The sequence below is a fragment of the Pan troglodytes genome, chromosome 14, assembly GCF_028858775.2.
Source record: "Pan troglodytes isolate AG18354 chromosome 14, NHGRI_mPanTro3-v2.0_pri, whole genome shotgun sequence".
Lineage (NCBI taxonomy): Eukaryota > Metazoa > Chordata > Mammalia > Primates > Hominidae > Pan > Pan troglodytes.
This window is the reverse complement of record NC_072412.2, coordinates 62753297-62779794: the sequence shown is the minus strand read 5'-3', so window position 1 is coordinate 62779794 and position 26498 is coordinate 62753297. Positions and strand designations below refer to the sequence as shown.

The 26498-nt window shown below is 49.7% G+C and overlaps 4 protein-coding genes across 4 annotated transcripts; all 4 read right to left on the bottom strand.

Annotated features, from left to right (window-relative positions):
• Positions 1-4877: 4877 nt before the first annotated feature.
• On the bottom strand, positions 4878-6561 carry LOC134808219 (proline-rich protein 20E). Its single transcript, XM_063792639.1, has 2 exons — positions 6510-6561; positions 4878-5491 (listed from the first exon to the last, which is right to left on the bottom strand). The coding sequence occupies exons 1-2, from the start codon at positions 6559-6561 to the stop codon at positions 4878-4880; spliced, it is 666 nt and encodes a 221-aa protein (XP_063648709.1).
• Positions 6562-11422: 4861 nt separating this feature from the next.
• Positions 11423-13106, bottom strand: LOC134808218 (proline-rich protein 20E). The gene is made up of 2 exons (XM_063792638.1): positions 13055-13106; positions 11423-12036 (listed from the first exon to the last, which is right to left on the bottom strand). Exons 1-2 carry the CDS (start codon positions 13104-13106, stop codon positions 11423-11425), a joined length of 666 nt encoding a protein of 221 aa, XP_063648708.1.
• A 4882-nt stretch (positions 13107-17988) lies between these two features.
• LOC129136770 (proline-rich protein 20E) lies at positions 17989-19672 on the bottom strand. Its single transcript, XM_054665046.2, has 2 exons — positions 19621-19672; positions 17989-18602 (listed from the first exon to the last, which is right to left on the bottom strand). The coding sequence occupies exons 1-2, from the start codon at positions 19670-19672 to the stop codon at positions 17989-17991; spliced, it is 666 nt and encodes a 221-aa protein (XP_054521021.1).
• Positions 19673-24541: 4869 nt separating this feature from the next.
• LOC129136769 (proline-rich protein 20E) lies at positions 24542-26225 on the bottom strand. Its single transcript, XM_054665045.2, has 2 exons — positions 26174-26225; positions 24542-25155 (listed from the first exon to the last, which is right to left on the bottom strand). The coding sequence occupies exons 1-2, from the start codon at positions 26223-26225 to the stop codon at positions 24542-24544; spliced, it is 666 nt and encodes a 221-aa protein (XP_054521020.1).
• Positions 26226-26498: the final 273 nt, after the last annotated feature.

Here is a 26498-nt window from a genome sequence, read left to right as displayed (position 1 = left end):
GAGCAATCGGCGGGAGGGGCTGGGGAGGAAAACAAGAGAGCAAGAACGGATTTAGGAAGACAGAGGTGACAAGGCAGGGGGATGGCCGTGGCCTTTCTAGGGGAATGAGGATTCTGTCCCCAGCTGCACCCACCCAAGATCTGTCCACCCCTCCGGGACTCCCAGACACACACCTGATCTTCCCACAGCTGGCTCCGGAGATCTGAAAATCAGGAGACTCTTCGACGAAGAGAGGCCCGAGGAGTCGGAGGTGTCCACAGGTTCACCGCTGTAGCTCTGAGGTAGCCCACCCGCAGCCAGGGAGTCTGGAGGGAGCACGCAGCAGGTTCTGGCTCCGAGCCCAGCAGAAAGCCGACTGCTGGAGGCCGAGCGCGGTCCCTCTTATATGGCAGCAAGGCAGTCGCGTAAGGGACAGGCGTCGTCAGAGGGGGGCCGGCTGGGGCGGGCCTGGCTGGGCTTGCGAGGCGCATTGGGCCAGTCCCCTGCCAGTCAAATGGGGCCCTTCTGAGATGCCGCCATTTCTAGACGCCCGTGGTTGATTGATTAATCTAATCATCGAGGGACAAATTGCATAATGGCCTTTGAGTGTCAGCACAATGGGGTGTGGTGCCCGGAAAGCGGCTGATAGGAAGATGCGATTAGCTTAGATCTGAGCACGGTGAAGGAAAGCATCCAAAGGGGGGATATCTGGGCTGAAATCTGGAACATAAAATTTGAAATTAGTCAACCTGAACCGGGTTGGGAGAGGCAGGGAGAAAGGAAAGGGAGTGAAGAGGGTGTGCTGAGGCCCGGACTGGAAGGGAGCCCGGCACATTCTGGCAATGGACCGGAGGCCAAGTCCAGGCCCAGAGGTGGTGCGAGGTGGAGGCAGGCTCCGCGCAGGAGCTGGTCTTGTTCCAAGGCAGCGGAAAACCGTGGAACGGTGTCCGGCAGCGGGTTAACATTTCAGAAACGACCAGCCTGGCTGTGAGGGAGCGCCAACCCAGGGTCCGCAGAATTAAGTCAGGAGAGGCAAGAAGGCTATTGCAGCCCTCGGGGTTGGGCGCAGGGTGCTGTTAGACTGAGACTGAGGGAGGTAGAGGAGGAGAAAGTTCCCTGGTGGGAGAGAAATTTCCCAGAGAAAGCCAGACCCAGTGTGGACAGCCCTTGAGGAAGAGACTGCGGCCTTGGTAGCCCGCCCGTTCATTCAGGCAGAGGTGGACCGAGAACCTGCTCTGAATGGGAAGTTGCGGAGCTTGGCTTGCGCACATCTGGCTGAAGGGGCTTTTGAACTGCCAAGTGAGGTTGTCAGGTGGCCTTTTGTAAAAAGAGTCGAGCTCAGCGCGATGGCGACGGGGCTGGAGATGCGTGTGAGACCCACACCACTGGCTTTTATTGCTGTGGCTGCACACACGGGTGGAGGAAGACAGCGGGAAACACAGCAGGACACTGGAGGGGAATCCCGCAGTGGGTTATTTGGTTGGTTTGCATCCTTGTTGTTTTTTTTTTACAGAGACGGTTTGTTGCTCTGTAGCCCAGGCTGGAGTGCAGCGGTGCCATCTCGGCTCGCTGCGGCTACTTGGGGGGCTGAGATAGGAGAATCAGTTCAAGTGATTCTCCTGTCTCGGCCTCCGGAGTAGCTGGACTACAGGTGAGCGCCACCACATCGGGACAATTTTCGGATTTTTTGGAGAGACGAGGTTTCGCTATGTGCCCAGGCTTGTTTGGAAGGCCTGAGCTCAAGCCGTCCTTCCCGCTCCACCTCCCGAGTAGCTGGGACCCCAGGCGCAAGCCACCATGCCGGGCCAATTATTTTTTTGGGGTTGTATATGTTGTTGAAGTGAGGTTTTGCTATGTTTTCACCTCACATACCTTTTCTGTCCCAAGACCCCATCCAGGGTACCACCTTACAATTCGTCACGGTTCCCCTTGGCTGCGACGGTTTCTCACACTTGCCTTGTTTTTGATGACCTTGACACTTTGAATACTGATCACATATATTGTGGGATGTCCCCTCCTGAAGTTCGTGTGATGTATTCCTTGTGATCTGACTGGAATTATATGTTTTTGTAAGGAAGATTGCAGCGGGAAAGCGCCATTCCCATCCCATCCTGTCTAGAGTACACACCATCAAGCCGGCTTATCACTGCTGCTATTAGTCCTGGTCACCTGGCTGGGGCAGTGTTGATTAGGTTTCTCCACCATAAAGTGATTTTCCCACCTCTTTCTCTACTGTACTTTTTGGAAGTCGCTACCTGTGGCCTATACTTAAATAAAAGGGAAGTTTTGCTTTATCTCCGTGCAGGGGAATAGCTACCGAAATTCTGTGGAGTTCTCCTGTGTGGAGGATTTTCCCATTCTCCCCCACATGGTTGTTTATTTAGTCACTTATTTATATCCGTATGGACTTATGGACACCTATTGTATGCTTTGGTTTACACTCCAATACTTCAGGGGATGAATTATTTAATAATTGAACTAATTATTTTGTCAGATATTTTACTCAACTATTTAATTATTAATTATTTAGTTAATTACTTTGTTACTGAATGTCGCCAGCTTTGGCCACCGGGAGCTCCTTTAGTTGGCTTCCGTGTCCCTTTGTCAACCTCCCATCGCTGTGGCTTTTGGTTTTGTTTGGTTTTGGGCGGCTCCTTTCTTCCTGGCACCACAGGATGCTCCATGCTTATTTGCATATTCTCATCCTTATTGGGATTTCGTGCGCTCACTGACCAAACCCATAGATTCTTCTGTGAAGTTTCTCTTCAAAACGTTTATCTTTCTTATTGGGATAACTTCTCTCTCTCTTTTTTCCATTTTGAGACAAAGTTTTGCTCCCGTCACCCGGGCTGGAGTGCAATAGCATGACCTCGGATCACTGCAATGGCGCAATCTGGGCTCACTGCAACCTCCGCCTCCTGGGTTCAAAGGATTCTCCCGCCTCAGCCTCCTGAGCAGCTGGGACTACAGTGGCCCACCACCATGCCTGGCTAATTTTTCTATTTTTATGAGGGCGAGACATGAGAATCGCTTCCATCCCGGGGATGGAGTTCTCAGTGAGCCGAAGCCACCGCGCTCCAGCGTGGGTGAAAGAGTGAGAGTCTGTTTCAAAATAAATAAATAAATAAATAAATAAATAAATAAATGAATAAATAAACCCGGAGGAATTACCAAGGGGTCTTGGTGCCTGCCTGCAGTCTGAGCTATTTGGCAACCTGATGTTGGAGGATCACCTGAGCTGAGGAGGTGCGGGCTGCAGTGAGCTGTGATTGCACCACTGCACTCCAGCCTGGATGACTGAATGAGACCCTGTCTTACTCCACGTACACATGTTTAGTGAAGCATTCTGGTGGTAGAAGTGTCCTGGAAGTGGCGTATCAGCAGACCGCCACCTGCGGAATGTAAAACCTGTGCCTCTTTCCAGACAGATATACAGCAGGAAGAGAGTGGCACATGTGCGTGGGATGACTGCAAGGGGGCTTTCTGGCTTATGGATGACAGACCCCAATGGCAAGCCAAGAAGCAGCTCCCACTGCACAGTGCTCATTGTGATCCATGCCATGCTTCAATACGAAGTCGCCTGTTCCTAGTTTGGAGACGCACGGACTCCACAGAGGCTCTGCTCCTGACCACACCTGTGTTGCCTGCCTGGACCTTATAGTCACTTCAGCAGGACCCCTGGCACATGGCACGCCAGGTGTTTGTAAAAGCGAGCCACAAACGATGCTCTTAATGTGTACGTTTGTTGGTGTAGACTTGTGTGACTATGGGGAGAGATGCGATATGAATGGAGAACAGAGACTGGAGCCATTTTTCTACCTTCCTTTCTGCTTTTAGTAAACACATTTTATATTTGCGATTTGTGAAAGTTTAGTGAAAGAACTGTTGTATAAAATAAGTCCGAAGAGAAAGGTTTATTTAGAAGGATTGAATACACAAGAGGAAAATCTTTGATGTAAAAAGTTACCTGTATTTTATTTGGACGTTTACAAAGGAGTGAAAACCAGCCAATAAGAGGCTACTTAATAAAATACAAAATACAAAAATTCATAATACAACATTTATCAAACTCTGAAAAGATGGGAACTAACTCAACTTAAACATCTATGAGAAACTTACAGCAAACATCTTGGTTAATGGTGAAACATTTAAAATATTCCCATTAAAGCCAGGAGGAAGCCAAGGACACTGCCGTCAAATCACTGATTCCTCATTTAGCGGTTCCAGTGAGTCATGCACTCTCCTTGTTTCCGTTAACCTCCCTCCCACCACCCCGACACCTTTTGTCTGATTCATCAAATGTCCTTTGATCCACTTTTTCCTCAATCTGTTTGAAATTTTACCTTCTATTCCAATTCATTTAGTGGTTCCCAAAGGGTACCCACGTTGAGACTTAAAAATGTGTCAGTCTAGAGTTTTATCGCTCTTATATTCAGCCAGTCTATCGTCTCCAGGCACTAGACAAGAACTTTAGTAACTTCTAGCTCCTTCTGAATTTTCGCATGCCCCACATGTCTATATGAGTGTCTTCTGGAATTTTAATTCTAGGTCATCGATCCTTTTTCCAGAATCGTACTCCTCTGGACTTAAGAATACAGTTTCCTATATCCATGCTTACGGATCCTTGTTGCATCCCACTTCCTCCCGGTCGTCTGGTTTGGCTCTTTCTTGGCTGAAACACGTGACGTGTACTTTCACTGTACATGACAGTTCCATTCCAATCGCCTTGTACAGAAAGGGGGTTTGGCAGCTTGCATATTGCAAGTTGCCTACTCTAAGTTCAGGGGAAGCTCAGGCTTCAGGTCCAGTCGGGGCAGGAGTGGAGCAGAAGTGGGGCTGGGGGGAACGTCCAGGTGGAAGAAAGGGAGGCTGGGAACAACGTGGGTGGCGGATAGTGGTCAATATGCAATGTCGGTGAGGAACACTGGGACCCCTTGCACATAGGTGCCGTGGGGGGTTTGAATGACTTGTAAAACAGCTGAGTCACCCAGAGCCCTAAACCCGATGCAGGGATAGAGGGTCAACGCGGGTTGCCAGTCAACAGCCTGAGGCCCAGGAGCAGTGGGCGGCTCCTGAAACCCCAGCTCAGGTTGCGCCACGTCGGGGCCAGGGCCTTCCTGCACAGTTCCAGGCAGAGGACCTGTTTCAGAAAGAGAGAAGGCTGCGGTCTCCGTGATTTCCGGTTCCCCCTGGTGGCCTGGCTCTCCATGGTGGTCCAGTGGGATGTGCACGTCCGGTCCCATCACGCCTTCTGCCCCCTGTCTCTGGCCAGCGTCCCCGCGGGGCCCAGCCCTTCTGCCACGGCCTCGCCCTGGCCGCCGGCTTCCTCCCCGGCGCCGGCCTCTCTCTGCAGGACGGGGTGACTCTGGGCGAGCTGGGGGCTGCCATCTGAAGGGTTTCACGTAAGCGATGGGTTTTGCGGGTTGGGCTGGCTGTGCGGGCCCATCTGCTTCCACGGAGTCTTCAGGGTCCGCAACACAGCAGCCTGGCTCTGGAGGAGGCCCACCTGAGGCTAAAAGAGAAGCAGAGCGTGAGCAGAGAGAGATAGAAGGAATTTTACCCATCAAGCAGTTATAGGATACTTTTAAAAATAAATACTCAGAGAAAAGAGGGATTTTTGAAGTTAAAATTGTCAGAGAAGAAACAAAACTCCCCATGGAAATTGGAGAATGAAGTTGAGAAGATCTCCCACAGAACAAAGCAAAAACCTAAAATGATGGAAAGAAGGAGGAAATATAAGAGAATTAGAGGTATGTTGTGGCTGAGACATTTCACCACAAAATTTCAGAGTGCTGAGGAAAAAGAGAAGATTCTAAAAGATTGTAGGGAGCGGGAGACAGAGAAAGGAAAAGTCACATGGAAAGGGCTAGGATTCCACATGTCTCAAAAATCAGACATCTCAAAAGCAGCAGTTCAGTCTAGAACATAACAGAAAATGTCTTCGAAATTTCAAGGGAAATGAATTTCCCACCTAAAATGTCCTGTCCAACCAAAGTTTCACTAAAGAATCTGGGAGGGGAGAATGAAGATGTTTCAGACCAGCAAGATGTTAAAGAATTTGCTTTCAGTGGATGCTTTATTGTTATGCATCTGTCAAACTAGACAAGATTAAAAGATTTAGGACACTCAGCGTAGGAAGGGAAATGTTTTGGAGAACAACGTGGCAACAGCCGTAAAATTCCAACTCCTCCGGGAAAGAACAAGGTGGAAGTACCGGTTTATCATAGATCAAGACGTAGCGTGAGGACTCGCTCTGCTACGGAGAAACAGTAATACAAAACGAAACAGAAGGAAACAGCGACAACAACAGCAAATCTCAGATTTGGGAAATGGGATTACAGTTCGAAAGAGGGAAGGGAATTTGCCAGAGGATGTGGAACCTGGGAGCTGACTTCCAACAACCAGCCCAGGTTGAGGCAGGCTAGGAGAAGGTGAAACAGAGAATGCTCGATTGAGTTTGAATTCAAACAATTGGGGAAGAATTGGGGAACAAACGAAATCAAAAAGAGAGTGGCAGGCGTTTGATGTACCTTGATTAGGGGCCATGGAGCGAAGTCGCTTCGAAGGCCTTGGTTCCTCCATGAGCAATCGGCGGGAGGGGCTGGGGAGAAAAACAAGAGAGCAAGAACGGATTTAGGAAGACAGAGGTGACAAGGCAGGGGGATGGCCGTGGCCTTTCTAGGGGAATGAGGATTCTGTCCCCAGCTGCACCCACCCAAGATCTGTCCACCCCTCCGGGACTCCCAGACACACACCTGATCTTCCCACAGCTGGCTCCGGAGATCTGAAAATCAGGAGACTCTTCGACGAAGAGAGGCCCGAGGAGTCGGAGGTGTCCACAGGTTCACCGCTGTAGCTCTGAGGTAGTCCACCCGCAGCCAGGGAGTCTGGAGGGAAAACGCAGCAGGTTCTGGCTCCGAGCCCAGCAGAAAGCCGACTGCTGGAGGCCGAGCGCGGTCCCTCTTATATGGCAGCAAGGCAGTCGCGTAAGGGACAGGCGTCGTCAGAGGGGGGCCGGCTGGGGCGGGCCTGGCTGGGCTTGCGAGGCGCATTGGGCCAGTCCCCTGCCAGTCAAATGGGGCCCTTCTGAGATGCCGCCATTTCTAGACGCCCGTGGTTGATTGATTAATCTAATCATCGAGGGACAAATTGCATAATGGCCTTTGAGTGTCAGCACAATGGGGTGTGGTGCCCGGAAAGCGGCTGATAAGAAGATGCGATTAGCTTAGATCTGAGCATGGTGAAGGAAGGCATCCAAAGGGGGGATATCTGGGCTGAAATCTGGAACATAAAATTTGAAATTAGTCAACCAGACCCGGGTTGGGAGAGGCAGGGAGAAAGGAAAGGGAGTGAAGAGGGTGTGCTGAGGCCCGAATGGAAGGGAGCCCGGCACATTCTGGCAATGGACCGGAGGCCAAGTCCAGGCCCAGAGGTGGTGCGAGGTGGAGGCAGGCTACGCGCAGGAGCTGGTCTTGTTCCAAGGCAGCGGAAAACCGTGGAACGGTGTCCGGCAGCGGGTTAACATTTCAGAAACGACCAGCCTGGCTGTGAGGGAGCGCCAACCCAGGGTCCGCAGAATTAAGTCAGGAGAGGCAAGAAGGCTATTGCAGCCCTCGGGGTTGGGCGCAGGGTGCTGTTAGACTGAGACTGAGGGAGGTAGAGGAGGAGAAAGTTCCCTGGTGGGAGAGAAATTTCCCAGAGAAAGCGAGACCCAGTGTGGACAGCCCTTGAGGAAGAGACTGCGGCCTTGGTAGCCCGCCCGTTCATTCAGGCAGAGGTGGACCGAGAACCTGCTCTGAATGGGAAGTTGCGGAGCTTGGCTTGCGCACATCTGGCTGAAGGGGCTTTTGAACTGCCAAGTGAGGTTGTCAGGGGGCCTTTTGTAAAAAGAGTCGAGCTCAGCGCGATGGCGACGGGGCTGGAGATGAGTGTGAGACCCACACCACTGGCTTTTATTGCTGTGGCTGCACACACGGGTGGAGGAAGACAGCGGGAAACACAGCAGGACACTGGAGGGGAATCCCGCAGTGGGTTATTTGGTTGGTTTGCATCCTTGGTGTTTTTTTTTTACAGAGACGGGTTGTCGCTCTGTAGCCCAGGCTGGAGTGCAGCGGTGCCATCTCGGCTCGCTGCGGCTACTTGGGGGGCTGAGATAGGAGAATCAGTTCAAGTGATTCTCCTGTCTCGGCCTCCGGAGTAGCTGGACTACAGGTGAGCGCCACCACATCGGGACAATTTTCGGATTTTTTGGAGAGACGAGGTTTCGCTATGTGCCCAGGCTTGTTTGAAAGGCCTGAGCTCAAGCCGTCCTTCCCGCTCCAACTCCCGAGTAGCTGGGACCCCAGGCGCAAGCCACCATGCCGGGCCAATTATTTTTTTGGGTTGTATATGTTGTTGAAGTGAGGTTTTGCTATGTTTTCACCTCACATACCTTTTCTGTCCCAAGACCCCATCCAGGGTACCACCTTACAATTCGTCACGGTTCCCCTTGGCTGCGACGGTTTCTCACACTTGCCTTGTTTTTGATGACCTTGACACTTTGAATACTGATCACATATATTGTGGGATGTCCCCTCCTGAAGTTCGTGTGATGTATTCCTTGTGATCTGACTGGAATTATATGTTTTTGTAAGGAAGATTGCAGCGGGAAAGCGCCATTCCCATCCCATCCTGTCTAGAGTACACACCATCAAGCCGGCTTATCACTGCTGCTATTAGTCCTGGTCACCTGGCTGGGGCAGTGTTGATTAGGTTTCTCCACCATAAAGTGATTTTCCCACCTCTTTCTCTACTGTACTTTTTGGAAGTCGCTACCTGTGGCCTATACTTAAATAAAAGGGAAGTTTTGCTTTATCTCCGTGCAGGGGAATAGCTACCGAAATTCTGTGGAGTTCTCCTGTGTGGAGGATTTTCCCATTCTCCCCCACATGGTTGTTTATTTAGTCACTTATTTATATCCGTATGGACTTATGGACACCTATTGTATGCTTTGGTTTACACTCCAGTACTTCAGGGGATGAATTATTTAATAATTGAACTAATTATTTTGTCAGATATTTTACTCAACTATTTAATTATTAATTATTTAGTTAATTACTTTGTTACTGAATGTCGCCAGCTTTGGCCACCGGGAGCTCCTTTAGTTGGCTTCCGTGTCCCTTTGTCAACCTCCCATCGCTGTGGCTTTTGGTTTTGTTTGGTTTTGGGCGGCTCCTTTCTCCCTGGCACCACAGGATGCTCCATGCTTATTTGCATATTCTCATCCTTATTGGGATTTCGTGCGCTCACTGACCAAACCCATAGATTCTTCTGTGAAGTTTCTCTTCAAAACGTTTATCTTTCTTATTGGGATAACTTCTCTCTCTCTCTTTTCCATTTTGAGACAAAGTTTTGCTCCCGTCACCCAGGCTGGAGTGCAATAGCATGATCTCGGATCACTGCAATGGCGCAATCTGGGCTCACTGCAACCTCCGCCTCCTGGGTTCAAAGGATTCTCCCGCCTCAGCCTCCTGAGCAGCTGGGACTACAGTGGCCCTCCACCATGCCTGGCTAATTTTTCTATTTTTATGAGGGCGAGACATGAGAATCGCTTCAATCCCGGGGATGGAGTTCTCAGTGAGCCGAAGCCACCGCGCTCCAGCGTGGGTGAAAGAGTGAGAGTCTGTTTCAAAATAAATAAATAAATAAATAAATGAATGAATAAATAAACCCGGAGGAATTACCAAGGGGTCTTGGTGCCTGCCTGCAGTCTGAGCTATTTGGCAACCTGATGTTGGAGGATCACCTGAGCTGAGGAGGTGCGGGCTGCAGTGAGCTGTGATTGCACCACTGCACTCCAGCCTGGATGACTGAATGAGACCCTGTCTTACTCCACGTACACATGTTTAGTGAAGCATTCTGGTGGTAGAAGTGTCCTGGAAGTAGCGTATCAGCAGACCGCCACCTGCGGAATGTAAAACCTGTGCCTCTTTCCAGACAGATATACAGCAGGAAGAGAGTGGCACATGTGCGTGGGATGACTGCAAGGGGGCTTTCTGGCTTATGGATGACAGACCCCAATGGCAAGCCAAGAAGCAGCTCCCACTGCACAGTGCTCATTGTGATCCATGCCATGCTTCAATACGAAGTCGCCTGTTCCTAGTTTGGAGACGCACGGACTCCACAGAGGCTCTGCTCCTGACCACACCTGTGTTGCCTGCCTGGACCTTATAGTCACTTCAGCAGGACCCCTGGCACATGGCACGCCAGGTGTTTGTAAAAGCGAGCCACAAACGATGCTCTTAATGTGTACGTTTGTTGGTGTAGACTTGTGTGACTATGGGGAGAGATGCGATATGAATGGAGAACAGAGACTGGAGCCATTTTTCTACCTTCCTTTCTGCTTTTAGTAAACACATTTTATATTTGCGATTTGTGAAAGTTTAGTGAAAGAACTGTTGTATAAAATAAGTCCGAAGAGAAAGGTTTATTTAGAAGGATTGAATACACAAGAGGAAAATCTTTGATGTAAAAAGTTATCTGTATTTTATTTGGACGTTTACAAAGGAGTGAAAACCAGCCAATAAGAGGCTACTTAATAAAATACAAAAATTCATAATACAACATTTATCAAACTCTGAAAAGATGGGAACTAACTCAACTTAAACATCTATGAGAAACTTACAGCAAACATCTTGGTTAATGGTGAAACATTTAAAATATTCCCATTAAAGCCAGGAGGAAGCCAAGGACACTGCCGTCAAATTACTGATTCCTCATTTAGCGGTTCCAGTGAGTCATGCACTCTCCTTGTTTCCGTTAACCTCCCTCCCACCACCCCGACACCTTTTGTCTGATTCATCAAATGTCCTTTGATCCACTTTTTCCTCAATCTGTTTGAAATTTTACCTTCTATTCCAATTCATTTAGTGGTTCCCAAAGGGTACCCACGTTGAGACTTAAAAATGTGTCAGTCTAGAGTTTTATCGCTCTTATATTCAGCCAGTCTATCGTCTCCAGGCACTAGACAAGAACTTTAGTAACTTCTAGCTCCTTCTGAATTTTCGCATGCCCCACATGTCTATATGAGTGTCTTCTGGAATTTTAATTCTAGGTCATCGATCCTTTTTCCAGAATCGTACTCCTCTGGACTTAAGAATACAGTTTCCTAATTTCCATGCTTACTGATCCTTGTTGCATCCCACTTCCTCCCGGTCGTCTGGTTTGGCTCTTTCTTGGCTGAAACACGTGACGTGTACTTTCACTGTACATGACAGTTCCATTCCAATCGCCTTGTACAGAAAGGGGGTTTGGCAGCTTGCATATTGTAAGTTGCCTACTCTAAGTTCAGGGGAAGCTCAGGGTTCAGGTCCAGTCCGGGGAGGAGTGGAGCAGAAGTGGGGCTGGGGGGAACGTCCAGGTGGAAGAAAGGGAGGCTGGGAACAACGTGGGTGGCGGATAGTGGTCAATATGCAATGTCGGTGAGGAACACTGGGACCCCTTGCACATAGGTGCCGTGGGGGGTTTGAATGACTTGTAAAACAGCTGAGTCACCCAGAGCCCTAAACCCGATGCAGGGATAGAGGGTCAACGCGGGTTGCCAGTCAACAGCCTGAGGCCCAGGAGCAGTGGGCGGCTCCTGAAACCCCAGCTCAGGTTGCGCCACGTCGGGGCCAGGGCCTTCCTGCACAGTTCCAGGCAGAGGACCTGTTTCAGAAAGAGAGAAGGCTGCGGTCTCCGTGATTTCCGGTTCCCCCTGGTGGCCTGGCTCTCCATGGTGGTCCAGTGGGATGTGCACGTCCGGTCCCATCACGCCTTCTGCCCCCTGTCTCTGGCCAGCGTCCCCGCGGGGCCCAGCCCTTCTGCCACGGCCTCGCCCTGGCCGCCGGCTTCCTCCCCGGCGCCGGCCTCTCTCTGCAGGACGGGGTGACTCTGGGCGAGCTGGGGGCTGCCATCTGAAGGGTTTCACGTAAGCGATGGGTTTTGCGGGTTGGGCTGGCTGTGCGGGCCCATCTGCTTCCACGGAGTCTTCAGGGTCCGCAACACAGCAGCCTGGCTCTGGAGGAGGCCCACCTGAGGCTAAAAGAGAAGCAGAGCGTGAGCAGAGAGAGATAGAAGGAATTTTACCCATCAAGCAGTTATAGGATACTTTTAAAAATAAATACTCAGAGAAAAGAGGGATTTTTGAAGTTAAAATTGTCAGAGAAGAAACAAAACTCTCCATGGAAATTGGAGAATGAAGTTGAGAAGATCTCCCACAGAACAAAGCAAAAACCTAAAATGATGGAAAGAAGGAGGAAATATAAGAGAATTAGAGGTATGTTGTGGCTGAGACATTTCACCACAAAATTTCAGAGTGCTGAGGAAAAAGAGAAGATTCTAAAAGATTGTAGGGAGCGGGAGACAGAGAAAGGAAAAGTCACATGGAAAGGGCTAGGATTCCACATGTCTCAAAAATCAGACATCTCAAAAGCAGCAGTTCAGTCTAGAACATAACAGAAAATGTCTTCGAAATTTCAAGGGAAATGAATTTCCCACCTAAAATGTCCTGTCCAACCAAAGTTTCACTAAAGAATCTGGGAGGGGAGAATGAAGATGTTTCAGACCAGCAAGATGTTAAAGAATTTGCTTTCAGTGGATGCTTTATTGTTATGCATCTGTCAAACTAGACAAGATTAAAAGATTTAGGACACTCAGCGTAGGAAGGGAAATGTTTTGGAGAACAACGTGGCAACAGCCGTAAAATTCCAACTCCTCCGGGAAAGAACAAGGTGGAAGTACCGGTTTATCATAGATCAAGACGTAGCGTGAGGACTCGCTCTGCTTCGGAGAAACAGTAATACAAAACGAAACAGAAGGAAACAGCGACAACAACAGCAAATCTCAGATTTGGGAAATGGGATTACAGTTCGAAAGAGGGAAGGGAATTTGCCAGAGGATGTGGAACCTGGGAGCTGACTTCCAACAACCAGCCCAGGTTGAGGCAGGCTAGGAGAAGGTGAAACAGAGAATGCTCGATTGAGTTTGAATTCAAACAATTGGGGAAGAATTGGGGAACAAACGAAATCAAAAAGAGAGTGGCAGGCGTTTGATGTACCTTGATTAGGGGCCATGGAGCGAAGTCGCTTCGAAGGCCTTGGTTCCTCCATGAGCAATCGGCGGGAGGGGCTGGGGAGGAAAACAAGAGAGCAAGAACGGATTTAGGAAGACAGAGGTGACAAGGCAGGGGGATGGCCGTGGCCTTTCTAGGGGAATGAGGATTCTGTCCCCAGCTGCACCCACCCAAGATCTGTCCACCCCTCCGGGACTCCCAGACACACACCTGATCTTCCCACAGCTGGCTCCGGAGATCTGAAAATCAGGAGACTCTTCGACGAAGAGAGGCCCGAGGAGTCGGAGGTGTCCACAGGTTCACCGCTGTAGCTCTGAGGTAGCCCACCCGCAGCCAGGGAGTCTGGAGGGAGCACGCAGCAGGTTCTGGCTCCGAGCCCAGCAGAAAGCCGACTGCTGGAGGCCGAGCGCGGTCCCTCTTATATGGCAGCAAGGCAGTCGCGTAAGGGACAGGCGTCGTCAGAGGGGGGCCGGCTGGGGCGGGCCTGGCTGGGCTTGCGAGGCGCATTGGGCCAGTCCCCTGCCAGTCAAATGGGGCCCTTCTGAGATGCCGCCATTTCTAGACGCCCGTGGTTGACTGATTAATCTAATCATCGAGGGACAAATTGCATAATGGCCTTTGAGTGTCAGCACAATGGGGTGTGGTGCCCGGAAAGCGGCTGATAGGAAGATGCGATTAGCTTAGATCTGAGCACGGTGAAGGAAAGCATCCAAAGGGGGGATATCTGGGCTGAAATCTGGAACATAAAATTTGAAATTAGTCAACCTGAACCGGGTTGGGAGAGGCAGGGAGAAAGGAAAGGGAGTGAAGAGGGTGTGCTGAGGCCCGGACTGGAAGGGAGCCCGGCACATTCTGGCAATGGACCGGAGGCCAAGTCCAGGCCCAGAGGTGGTGCGAGGTGGAGGCAGGCTCCGCGCAGGAGCTGGTCTTGTTCCAAGGCAGCGGAAAACCGTGGAACGGTGTCCGGCAGCGGGTTAACATTTCAGAAACGACCAGCCTGGCTGTGAGGGAGCGCCAACCCAGGGTCCGCAGAATTAAGTCAGGAGAGGCAAGAAGGCTATTGCAGCCCTCGGGGTTGGGCGCAGGGTGCTGTTAGACTGAGACTGAGGGAGGTAGAGGAGGAGAAAGTTCCCTGGTGGGAGAGAAATTTCCCAGAGAAAGCCAGACCCAGTGTGGACAGCCCTTGAGGAAGAGACTGCGGCCTTGGTAGCCCGCCCGTTCATTCAGGCAGAGGTGGACCGAGAACCTGCTCTGAATGGGAAGTTGCGGAGCTTGGCTTGCGCACATCTGGCTGAAGGGGCTTTTGAACTGCCAAGTGAGGTTGTCAGGTGGCCTTTTGTAAAAAGAGTCGAGCTCAGCGCGATGGCGACGGGGCTGGAGATGCGTGTGAGACCCACACCACTGGCTTTTATTGCTGTGGCTGCACACACGGGTGGAGGAAGACAGCGGGAAACACAGCAGGACACTGGAGGGGAATCCCGCAGTGGGTTATTTGGTTGGTTTGCATCCTTGTTGTTTTTTTTTTACAGAGACGGTTTGTCGCTCTGTAGCCCAGGCTGGAGTGCAGCGGTGCCATCTCGGCTCGCTGCGGCTACTTGGGGGGCTGAGATAGGAGAATCAGTTCAAGTGATTCTCCTGTCTCGGCCTCCGGAGTAGCTGGACTACAGGTGAGCGCCACCACATCGGGACAATTTTCGGATTTTTTGGAGAGACGACGTTTCGCTATATGCCCAGGCTTGTTTGGAAGGCCTGAGCTCAAGCCGTCCTTCCCGCTCCACCTCCCGAGTAGCTGGGACCCCAGGCGCAAGCCACCATGCCGGGCCAATTATTTTTTTGGGGTTGTATATGTTGTTGAAGTGAGGTTTTGCTATGTTTTCACCTCACATACCTTTTCTGTCCCAAGACCCCATCCAGGGTACCACCTTACAATTCGTCACGGTTCCCCTTGGCTGCGACGGTTTCTCACACTTGCCTTGTTTTTGATGACCTTGACACTTTGAATACTGATCACATATATTGTGGGATGTCCCCTCCTGAAGTTCGTGTGATGTATTCCTTGTGATCTGACTGGAATTATATGTTTTTGTAAGGAAGATTGCAGCGGGAAAGCGCCATTCCCATCCCATCCTGTCTAGAGTACACACCATCAAGCCGGCTTATCACTGCTGCTATTAGTCCTGGTCAGCTGGCTGGGGCAGTGTTGATTAGGTTTCTCCACCATAAAGTGATTTTCCCACCTCTTTCTCTACTGTACTTTTTGGAAGTCGCTACCTGTGGCCTATACTTAAATAAAAGGGAAGTTTTGCTTTATCTCCGTGCAGGGGAATAGCTACCGAAATTCTGTGGAGTTCTCCTGTGTGGAGGATTTTCCCATTCTCCCCCACATGGTTGTTTATTTAGTCACTTATTTATATCCGTATGGACTTATGGACACCTATTGTATGCTTTGGTTTACACTCCAATACTTCAGGGGATGAATTATTTAATAATTGAACTAATTATTTTGTCAGATATTTTACTCAACTATTTAATTATTAATTATTTAGTTAATTACTTTGTTACTGAATGTCGCCAGCTTTGGCCACCGGGAGCTCCTTTAGTTGGCTTCCGTGTCCCTTTGTCAACCTCCCATCGCTGTGGCTTTTGGTTTTGTTTGGTTTTGGGCGGCTCCTTTCTTCCTGGCACCACAGGATGCTCCATGCTTATTTGCATATTCTCATCCTTATTGGGATTTCGTGCGCTCACTGACCAAACCCATAGATTCTTCTGTGAAGTTTCTCTTCAAAACGTTTATCTTTCTTATTGGGATAACTTCTCTCTCTCTTTTTTCCATTTTGAGACAAAGTTTTGCTCCCGTCACCCGGGCTGGAGTGCAATAGCATGACCTCGGATCACTGCAATGGCGCAATCTGGGCTCACTGCAACCTCCGCCTCCTGGGTTCAAAGGATTCTCCCGCCTCAGCCTCCTGAGCAGCTGGGACTACAGTGGCCCACCACCATGCCTGGCTAATTTTTCTATTTTTATGAGGGCGAGACATGAGAATCGCTTCCATCCCGGGGATGGAGTTCTCAGTGAGCCGAAGCCACCGCGCTCCAGCGTGGGTGAAAGAGTGAGAGTCTGTTTCAAAATAAATAAATAAATAAATAAATAAATAAATAAATAAATGAATAAATAAACCCGGAGGAATTACCAAGGGGTCTTGGTGCCTGCCTGCAGTCTGAGCTATTTGGCAACCTGATGTTGGAGGATCACCTGAGCTGAGGAGGTGCGGGCTGCAGTGAGCTGTGATTGCACCACTGCACTCCAGCCTGGATGACTGAATGAGACCCTGTCTTACTCCACGTACACATGTTTAGTGAAGCATTCTGGTGGTAGAAGTGTCCTGGAAGTGGCGTATCAGCAGACCGCCACCTGCGGAATGTAAAACCTGTGCCTCTTTCCAGACAGATATACAGCAGGAAGAGAGTGGCACATGTGCGTGGGATGACTGCAAGGGGGCTTTCTGGCTTATGGATGACAGACCCCAATGGCAAGCCAAGAAGCAGCTCCCACTGCACAGTGCTCATTGTGATCCATGCCATGCTTCAATACGAAGTCGCCTGTTCCTAGTTTGGAGACGCACGGACTCCACAGAGGCTCTGCTCCTGACCACACCTGTGTTGCCTGCCTGGACCTTATAGTCACTTCAGCAGGACCCCTGGCACATGGCACGCCAGGTGTTTGTAAAAGCGAGCCACAAACGATGCTCTTAATGTGTACGTTTGTTGGTGTAGACTTGTGTGACTATGGGGAGAGATGCGATATGAATGGAGAACAGAGACTGGAGCCATTTTTCTACCTTCCTTTCTGCTTTTAGTAAACACATTTTATATTTGCGATTTGTGAAAGTTTAGTGAAAGAACTGTTGTATAAAATAAGTCCGACGAGAAAGGTTTATTTAGAAGGATTGAATACACAAGAGGAAAATCTTTGATGTAAAAAGTTATCTGTATTTTATTTGGACGTTTACAAAGGAGTGAAAACCAGCCAATAAGAGGCTACTTAATAAAATACAAAATACAAAAATTCATAATACAACATTTATCAAACTCTGAAAAGATGGGAACTAACTCAACTTAAACATCTATGAGAAACTTACAGCAAACATCTTGGTTAATGGTGAAACATTTAAAATATTCCCATTAAAGCCAGGAGGAAGCCAAGGACACTGCCGTCAAATCACTGATTCCTCATTTAGCGGTTCCAGTGAGTCATGCACTCTCCTTGTTTCCGTTAACCTCCCCCCCACCACCCCGACACCTTTTGTCTGATTCATCAAATGTCCTTTGATCCACTTTTTCCTCAATCTGTTTGAAATTTTACCTTCTATTCCAATTCATTTAGTGGTTCCCAAAGGGTACCCACGTTGAGACTTAAAAATGTGTCAGTCTAGAGTTTTATCGCTCTTATATTCAGCCAGTCTATCGTCTCCAGGCACTAGACAAGAACTTTAGTAACTTCTAGCTCCTTCTGAATTTTCGCATGCCCCACATGTCTATATGAGTGTCTTCTGGAATTTTAATTCTAGGTCATCAATCCTTTTTCCAGAATCGTACTCCTCTGGACTTAAGAATACAGTTTCCTAATTTCCATGCTTACTGATCCTTGTTGCATCCCACTTCCTCCCGGTCGTCTGGTTTGGCTCTTTCTTGGCTGAAACACGTGACGTGTACTTTCACTGTACATGACAGTTCCATTCCAATCGCCTTGTACAGAAAGGGGGTTTGGCAGCTTGCATATTGCAAGTTGCCTACTCTAAGTTCAGGGGAAGCTCAGGCTTCAGGTCCAGTCCGGGGAGGAGTGGAGCAGAAGTGGGGCTGGGGGGAACGTCCAGGTGGAAGAAAGGGAGGCTGGGAACAACGTGGGTGGCGGATAGTGGTCAATATGCAATGTCGGTGAGGAACACTGGGACCCCTTGCACATAGGTGCCGTGGGGGGTTTGAATGACTTGTAGAACAGCTGAGTCACCCAGAGCCCTAAACCCGATGCAGGGATAGAGGGTCAACGCGGGTTGCCAGTCAACAGCCTGAGGCCCAGGAGCAGTGGGCGGCTCCTGAAACCCCAGCTCAGGTTGCGCCACGTCGGGGCCAGGGCCTTCCTGCACAGTTCCAGGCAGAGGACCTGTTTCAGAAAGAGAGAAGGCTGCGGTCTCCGTGATTTCCGGTTCCCCCTGGTGGCCTGGCTCTCCATGGTGGTCCAGTGGGATGTGCACGTCCGGTCCCATCACGCCTTCTGCCCCCTGTCTCTGGCCAGCGTCCCCGCGGGGCCCAGCCCTTCTGCCACGGCCTCGCCCTGGCCGCCGGCTTCCTCCCCGGCGCCGGCCTCTCTCTGCAGGACGGGGTGACTCTGGGCGAGCTGGGGGCTGCCATCTGAAGGGTTTCACGTAAGCGATGGGTTTTGCGGGTTGGGCTGGCTGTGCGGGCCCATCTGCTTCCACGGAGTCTTCAGGGTCCGCAACACAGCAGCCTGGCTCTGGAGGAGGCCCACCTGAGGCTAAAAGAGAAGCAGAGCGTGAGCAGAGAGAGATAGAAGGAATTTTACCCATCAAGCAGTTATAGGATACTTTTAAAAATAAATACTCAGAGAAAAGAGGGATTTTTGAAGTTAAAATTGTCAGAGAAGAAACAAAACTCTCCATGGAAATTGGAGAATGAAGTTGAGAAGATCTCCCACAGAACAAAGCAAAAACCTAAAATGATGGAAAGAAGGAGGAAATATAAGAGAATTAGAGGTATGTTGTGGCTGAGACATTTCACCACAAAATTTCAGAGTGCTGAGGAAAAAGAGAAGATTCTAAAAGATTGTAGGGAGCGGGAGACAGAGAAAGGAAAAGTCACATGGAAAGGGCTAGGATTCCACATGTCTCAAAAATCAGACATCTCAAAAGCAGCAGTTCAGTCTAGAACATAACAGAAAATGTCTTCGAAATTTCAAGGGAAATGAATTTCCCACCTAAAATGTCCTGTCCAACCAAAGTTTCACTAAAGAATCTGGGAGGGGAGAATGAAGATGTTTCAGACCAGCAAGATGTTAAAGAATTTGCTTTCAGTGGATGCTTTATTGTTATGCATCTGTCAAACTAGACAAGATTAAAAGATTTAGGACACTCAGCGTAGGAAGGGAAATGTTTTGGAGAACAACGTGGCAACAGCCGTAAAATTCCAACTCCTCCGGGAAAGAACAAGGTGGAAGTACCGGTTTATCATAGATCAAGACGTAGCGTGAGGACTCGCTCTGCTACGGAGAAACAGTAATACAAAACGAAACAGAAGGAAACAGCGACAACAACAGCAAATCTCAGATTTGGGAAATGGGATTACAGTTCGAAAGAGGGAAGGGAATTTGCCAGAGGATGTGGAACCTGGGAGCTGACTTCCAACAACCAGCCCAGGTTGAGGCAGGCTAGGAGAAGGTGAAACAGAGAATGCTCGATTGAGTTTGAATTCAAACAATTGGGGAAGAATTGGGGAACAAACGAAATCAAAAAGAGAGTGGCAGGCGTTTGATGTACCTTGATTAGGGGCCATGGAGCGAAGTCGCTTCGAAGGCCTTGGTTCCTCCATGAGCAATCGGCGGGAGGGGCTGGGGAGAAAAACAAGAGAGCAAGAACGGATTTAGGAAGACAGAGGTGACAAGGCAGGGGGATGGCCGTGGCCTTTCTAGGGGAATGAGGATTCTGTCCCCAGCTGCACCCACCCAAGATCTGTCCACCCCTCCGGGACTCCCAGACACACACCTGATCTTCCCACAGCTGGCTCCGGAGATCTGAAAATCAGGAGACTCTTCGACGAAGAGAGGCCCGAGGAGTCGGAGGTGTCCACAGGTTCACCGCTGTAGCTCTGAGGTAGTCCACCCGCAGCCAGGGAGTCTGGAGGGAAAACGCAGCAGGTTCTGGCTCCGAGCCCAGCAGAAAGCCGACTGCTGGAGGCCGAGCGCAGTCCCTCTTATATGGCAGCAAGGCAGTCGCGTAAGGGACAGGCGTCGTCAGAGGGGGGCCGGCTGGGGCGGGCCTGGCTGGGATTGCGAGGCGCATTGGGCCAGTCCCCTGCCAGTCAAATGGGGCCCTTCTGAGATGCCGCCATTTCTAGACGCCCGTGGTTGATTGATTAATCTAATCATCGAGGGACAAATTGCATAATGGCCTTTGAGTGTCAGCACAATGGGGTGTGGTGCCCGGAAAGCGGCTGATAAGAAGATGCGATTAGCTTAGATCTGAGCATGGTGAAGGAATGCATCCAAAGGGGGGATATCTGGGCTGAAATCTGGAACATAAAATTTGAAATTAGTCAACCTGAACCGGGTTGGGAGAGGCAGGGAGAAAGGAAAGGGAGTGAAGAGGGTGTGCTGAGGCCCGAATGGAAGGGAGCCCGGCACATTCTGGCAATGGACCGGAGGCCAAGTCCAGGCCCAGAGGTGGTGCGAGGTGGAGGCAGGCTCCGCGCAGGAGCTGGTCTTGTTCCAAGGCAGCGGAAAACCGTGGAACGGTGTCCGGCAGCGGGTTAACATTTCAGAAACGACCAGCCTGGCTGTGAGGGAGCGCCAACCCAGGGTCCGCAGAATTAAGTCAGGAGAGGCAAGAAGGCTATTGCAGCCCTCGGGGTTGGGCGCAGGGTGCTGTTAGACTGAGACTGAGGGAGGTAGAGGAGGAGAAAGTTCCCTGGTGGGAGAGAAATTTCCCAGAGAAAGCCAGACCCAGTGTGGACAGCCCTTGAGGAAGAGACTGCGGCCTTGGTAGCCCGCCCGTTCATTCAGGCAGAGGTGGACCGAGAACCTGCTCTGAATGGGAAGTTGCGGAGCTTGGCTTGCGCACATCTGCCTGAAGGGGCTTTTGAACTGCCAAGTGAGGTTGTCAGGGGGCCTTTTGTAAAAAGATTCGAGCTCAGCGCGATGGCGACGGGGCTGGAGATGAGTGTGAGACCCACACCACTGGCTTTTATTGCTGTGGCTGCACACACGGGTGGAGGAAGACAGCGGGAAACACAGCAGGACACTGGAGGGGAATCCCGCAGTGGGTTATTTGGTTGGTTTGCATCCTTGTTGTTTTTTTTTTTACAGAGACGGGTTGTCGCTCTGTAGCCCAGGCTGGAGTGCAGCGGTGCCATCTCGGCTCGCTGCGGCTACTTGGGGGGCTGAGATAGGAGAATCAGTTCAAGTGATTCTCCTGTCTCGGCCTCCGGAGTAGCTGGACTACAGGTGAGCGCCACCACATCGGGACAATTTTCGGATTTTTTGGAGAGACGAGGTTTCGCTATGTGCCCAGGCTTGTTTGAAAGGCCTGAGCTCAAGCCGTCCTTCCCGCTCCAACTCCCGAGTAGCTGGGACCCCAGGCGCAAGCCACCATGCCGGGCCAATTATTTTTTTGGGTTGTATATGTTGTTGAAGTGAGGTTTTGCTATGTTTTCACCTCACATACCTTTTCTGTCCCAAGACCCCATCCAGGGTACCACCTTACAATTCGTCACGGTTCCCCTTGGCTGCGACGGTTTCTCACACTTGCCTTGTTTTTGATGACCTTGACACTTTGAATACTGATCACATATATTGTGGGATGTCCCCTCCTGAAGTTCGTGTGATGTATTCCTTGTGATCTGACTGGAATTATATGTTTTTGTAAGGAAGATTGCAGCGGGAAAGCGCCATTCCCATCCCATCCTGTCTAGAGTACACACCATCAAGCCGGCTTATCACTGCTGCTATTAGTCCTGGTCAGCTGGCTGGGGCAGTGTTGATTAGGTTTCTCCACCATAAAGTGATTTTCCCACCTCTTTCTCTACTGTACTTTTTGGAAGTCGCTACCTGTGGCCTATACTTAAATAAAAGGGAAGTTTTGCTTTATCTCCGTGCAGGGGAATAGCTACCGAAATTCTGTGGAGTTCTCCTGTGTGGAGGATTTTCCCATTCTCCCCCACATGGTTGTTTATTTAGTCACTTATTTATATCCGTATGGACTTATGGACACCTATTGTATGCTTTGGTTTACACTCCAGTACTTCAGGGGATGAATTATTTAATAATTGAACTAATTATTTTGTCAGATATTTTACTCAACTATTTAATTATTAATTATTTAGTTAATTACTTTGTTACTGAATGTCGCCAGCTTTGGCCACCGGGAGCTCCTTTAGTTGGCTTCCGTGTCCCTTTGTCAACCTCCCATCGCTGTGGCTTTTGGTTTTGTTTGGTTTTGGGCGGCTCCTTTCTCCCTGGCACCACAGGATGCTCCATGCTTATTTGCATATTCTCATCCTTATTGGGATTTCGTGCGCTCACTGACCAAACCCATAGATTCTTCTGTGAAGTTTCTCTTCAAAACGTTTATCTTTCTTATTGGGATAACTTCTCTCTCTCTCTTTTCCATTTTGAGACAAAGTTTTGCTCCCGTCACCCAGGCTGGAGTGCAATAGCATGATCTCGGATCACTGCAATGGCGCAATCTGGGCTCACTGCAACCTCCGCCTCCTGGGTTCAAAGGATTCTCCCGCCTCAGCCTCCTGAGCAGCTGGGACTACAGTGGCCCTCCACCATGCCTGGCTAATTTTTCTATTTTTATGAGGGCGAGACATGAGAATCGCTTCAATCCCGGGGATGGAGTTCTCAGTGAGCTGAAGCCACCGCGCTCCAGCGTGGGTGAAAGAGTGAGAGTCTGTTTCAAAATAAATAAATAAATAAATAAATAAATGAATAAATAAACCCGGAGGAATTACCAAGGGGTCTTGGTGCCTGCCTGCAGTCTGAGCTATTTGGCAACCTGATGTTGGAGGATCACCTGAGCTGAGGAGGTGCGGGCTGCAGTGAGCTGTGATTGCACCACTGCACTCCAGCCTGGATGACTGAATGAGACCCTGTCTTACTCCACGTACACATGTTTAGTGAAGCATTCTGGTGGTAGAAGTGTCCTGGAAGTAGCGTATCAGCAGACCGCCACCTGCGGAATGTAAAACCTGTGCCTCTTTCCAGACAGATATACAGCAGGAAGAGAGTGGCACATGTGCGTGGGATGACTGCAAGGGGGCTTTCTGGCTTATGGATGACAGACCCCAATGGCAAGCCAAGAAGCAGCTCCCACTGCACAGTGCTCATTGTGATCCATGCCATGCTTCAATACGAAGTCGCCTGTTCCTAGTTTGGAGACGCACGGACTCCACAGAGGCTCTGCTCCTGACCACACCTGTGTTGCCTGCCTGGACCTTATAGTCACTTCAGCAGGACCCCTGGCACATGGCACGCCAGGTGTTTGTAAAAGCGAGCCACAAACGATGCTCTTAATGTGTACGTTTGTTGGTGTAGACTTGTGTGACTATGGGGAGAGATGCGATATGAATGGAGAACAGAGACTGGAGCCATTTTTCTACCTTCCTTTCTGCTTTTAGTAAACACATTTTATATTTGCGATTTGTGAAAGTTTAGTGAAAGAACTGTTGTATAAAATAAGTCCGAAGAGAAAGGTTTATTTAGAAGGATTGAATACACAAGAGAAAAATCTTTGATGTAAAAAGTTATCTGTATTTTATTTGGACGTTTACAAAGGAGTGAAAACCAGCCAATAAGAGGCTACTTAATAAAATACAAAATACAAAAATTCATAATACAACATTTATCAAACTCTGAAAAGATGGGAACTAACTCAACTTAAACATCTATGAGAAACTTACAGCAAACATCTTGGTTAATGGTGAAACATTTAAAATATTCCCATTAAAGCCAGGAGGAAGCCAAGGACACTGCCGTCAAATTACTGATTCCTCATTTAGCGGTTCCAGTGAGTCATGCACTCTCCTTGTTTCCGTTAACCTCCCTCCCACCACCCCGACACCTTTTGTCTGATTCATCAAATGTCCTTTGATCCACTTTTTCCTCAATCTGTTTGAAATTTTACCTTCTATTCCAATTCATTTAGTGGTTCCCAAAGGGTACCCACGTTGAGACTTAAAAATGTGTCAGTCTAGAGTTTTATCGCTCTTATATTCAGCCAGTCTATCGTCTCCAGGCACTAGACAAGAACTTTAGTAACTTCTAGCTCCTTCTGAATTTTCGCATGCCCCACATGTCTATATGAGTGTCTTCTGGAATTTTAATTCTAGGTCATCAATCCTTTTTCCAGAATCGTACTCCTCTGGACTTAAGAATACAGTTTCCTAATTTCCATGCTTACTGATCCTTGTTGCATCCCACTTCCTCCCGGTCGTCTGGTTTGGCTCTTTCTTGGCTGAAACACGTGACGTGTACTTTCACTGTACATGACAGTTCCATTCCAATCGCCTTGTACACAAAGGGGGTTTGGCAGCTTGCATATTGCAAGTTGCCTACTCTAAGTTCAGGGGAAGCTCAGGCTTCAGGTCCAGTCGGGGGAGGAGTGGAGCAGAAGTGGGGCTGGGGGGAACGTCCAGGTGGAAGAAAGGGAGGCTGGGAACAACGTGGGTGGCGGATAGTGGTCAATATGCAATGTCGGTGAGGAACACTGGGACCCCTTGCACATAGGTGCCGTGGGGGGTTTGAATGACTTGTAGAACAGCTGAGTCACCCAGAGCCCTAAACCCGATGCAGGGATAGAGGGTCAACGCGGGTTGCCAGTCAACAGCCTGAGGCCCAGGAGCAGTGGGCGGCTCCTGAAACCCCAGCTCAGGTTGCGCCACGTCGGGGCCAGGGCCTTCCTGCACAGTTCCAGGCAGAGGACCTGTTTCAGAAAGAGAGAAGGCTGCGGTCTCCGTGATTTCCGGTTCCCCCTGGTGGCCTGGCTCTCCATGGTGGTCCAGTGGGATGTGCACGTCCGGTCCCATCACGCCTTCTGCCCCCTGTCTCTGGCCAGCGTCCCCGCGGGGCCCAGCCCTTCTGCCACGGCCTCGCCCTGGCCGCCGGCTTCCTCCCCGGCGCCGGCCTCTCTCTGCAGGACGGGGTGACTCTGGGCGAGCTGGGGGCTGCCATCTGAAGGGTTTCACGTAAGCGATGGGTTTTGCGGGTTGGGCTGGCTGTGCGGGCCCATCTGCTTCCACGGAGTCTTCAGGGTCCGCAACACAGCAGCCTGGCTCTGGAGGAGGCCCACCTGAGGCTAAAAGAGAAGCAGAGCGTGAGCAGAGAGAGATAGAAGGAATTTTACCCATCAAGCAGTTATAGGATACTTTTAAAAATAAATACTCAGAGAAAAGAGGGATTTTTGAAGTTAAAATTGTCAGAGAAGAAACAAAACTCCCCATGGAAATTGGAGAATGAAGTTGAGAAGATCTCCCACAGAACAAAGCAAAAACCTAAAATGATGGAAAGAAGGAGGAAATATAAGAGAATTAGAGGTATGTTGTGGCTGAGACATTTCACCACAAAATTTCAGAGTGCTGAGGAAAAAGAGAAGATTCTAAAAGATTGTAGGGAGCGGGAGACAGAGAAAGGAAAAGTCACATGGAAAGGGCTAGGATTCCACATGTCTCAAAAATCAGACATCTCAAAAGCAGCAGTTCAGTCTAGAACATAACAGAAAATGTCTTCGAAATTTCAAGGGAAATGAATTTCCCACCTAAAATGTCCTGTCCAACCAAAGTTTCACTAAAGAATCTGGGAGGGGAGAATGAAGATGTTTCAGACCAGCAAGATGTTAAAGAATTTGCTTTCAGTGGATGCTTTATTGTTATGCATCTGTCAAACTAGACAAGATTAAAAGATTTAGGACACTCAGCGTAGGAAGGGAAATGTTTTGGAGAACAACGTGGCAACAGCCGTAAAATTCCAACTCCTCCGGGAAAGAACAAGGTGGAAGTACCGGTTTATCATAGATCAAGACGTAGCGTGAGGACTCGCTCTGCTACGGAGAAACAGTAATACAAAACGAAACAGAAGGAAACAGCGACAACAACAGCAAATCTCAGATTTGGGAAATGGGATTACAGTTCGAAAGAGGGAAGGGAATTTGCCAGAGGATGTGGAACCTGGGAGCTGACTTCCAACAACCAGCCCAGGTTGAGGCAGGCTAGGAGAAGGTGAAACAGAGAATGCTCGATTGAGTTTGAATTCAAACAATTGGGGAAGAATTGGGGAACAAACGAAATCAAAAAGAGAGTGGCAGGCGTTTGATGTACCTTGATTAGGGGCCATGGAGCGAAGTCGCTTCGAAGGCCTTGGTTCCTCCATGAGCAATCGGCGGGAGGGGCTGGGGAGAAAAACAAGAGAGCAAGAACGGATTTAGGAAGACAGAGGTGACAAGGCAGGGGGATGGCCGTGGCCTTTCTAGGGGAATGAGGATTCTGTCCCCAGCTGCACCCACCCAAGATCTGTCCACCCCTCCGGGACTCCCAGACACACACCTGATCTTCCCACAGCTGGCTCCGGAGATCTGAAAATCAGGAGACTCTTCGACGAAGAGAGGCCCGAGGAGTCGGAGGTGTCCACAGGTTCACCGCTGTA

Coding starts and splice junctions, on each gene's coding strand:
- LOC134808219 (XM_063792639.1), bottom strand. CDS start 6,561: ATGGAGGAACCAAGGCCTTCGAAGCGACTTCGCTCCATGGCCCCTAAT. Junction 5,492..6,509: donor CTCCATGGCCCCTAATCAAG/GTACATCAAACG, acceptor CTTCTCTTTTAG/CCTCAGGTGGGCCTCCTCCA.
- LOC134808218 (XM_063792638.1), bottom strand. CDS start 13,106: ATGGAGGAACCAAGGCCTTCGAAGCGACTTCGCTCCATGGCCCCTAAT. Junction 12,037..13,054: donor CTCCATGGCCCCTAATCAAG/GTACATCAAACG, acceptor CTTCTCTTTTAG/CCTCAGGTGGGCCTCCTCCA.
- LOC129136770 (XM_054665046.2), bottom strand. CDS start 19,672: ATGGAGGAACCAAGGCCTTCGAAGCGACTTCGCTCCATGGCCCCTAAT. Junction 18,603..19,620: donor CTCCATGGCCCCTAATCAAG/GTACATCAAACG, acceptor CTTCTCTTTTAG/CCTCAGGTGGGCCTCCTCCA.
- LOC129136769 (XM_054665045.2), bottom strand. CDS start 26,225: ATGGAGGAACCAAGGCCTTCGAAGCGACTTCGCTCCATGGCCCCTAAT. Junction 25,156..26,173: donor CTCCATGGCCCCTAATCAAG/GTACATCAAACG, acceptor CTTCTCTTTTAG/CCTCAGGTGGGCCTCCTCCA.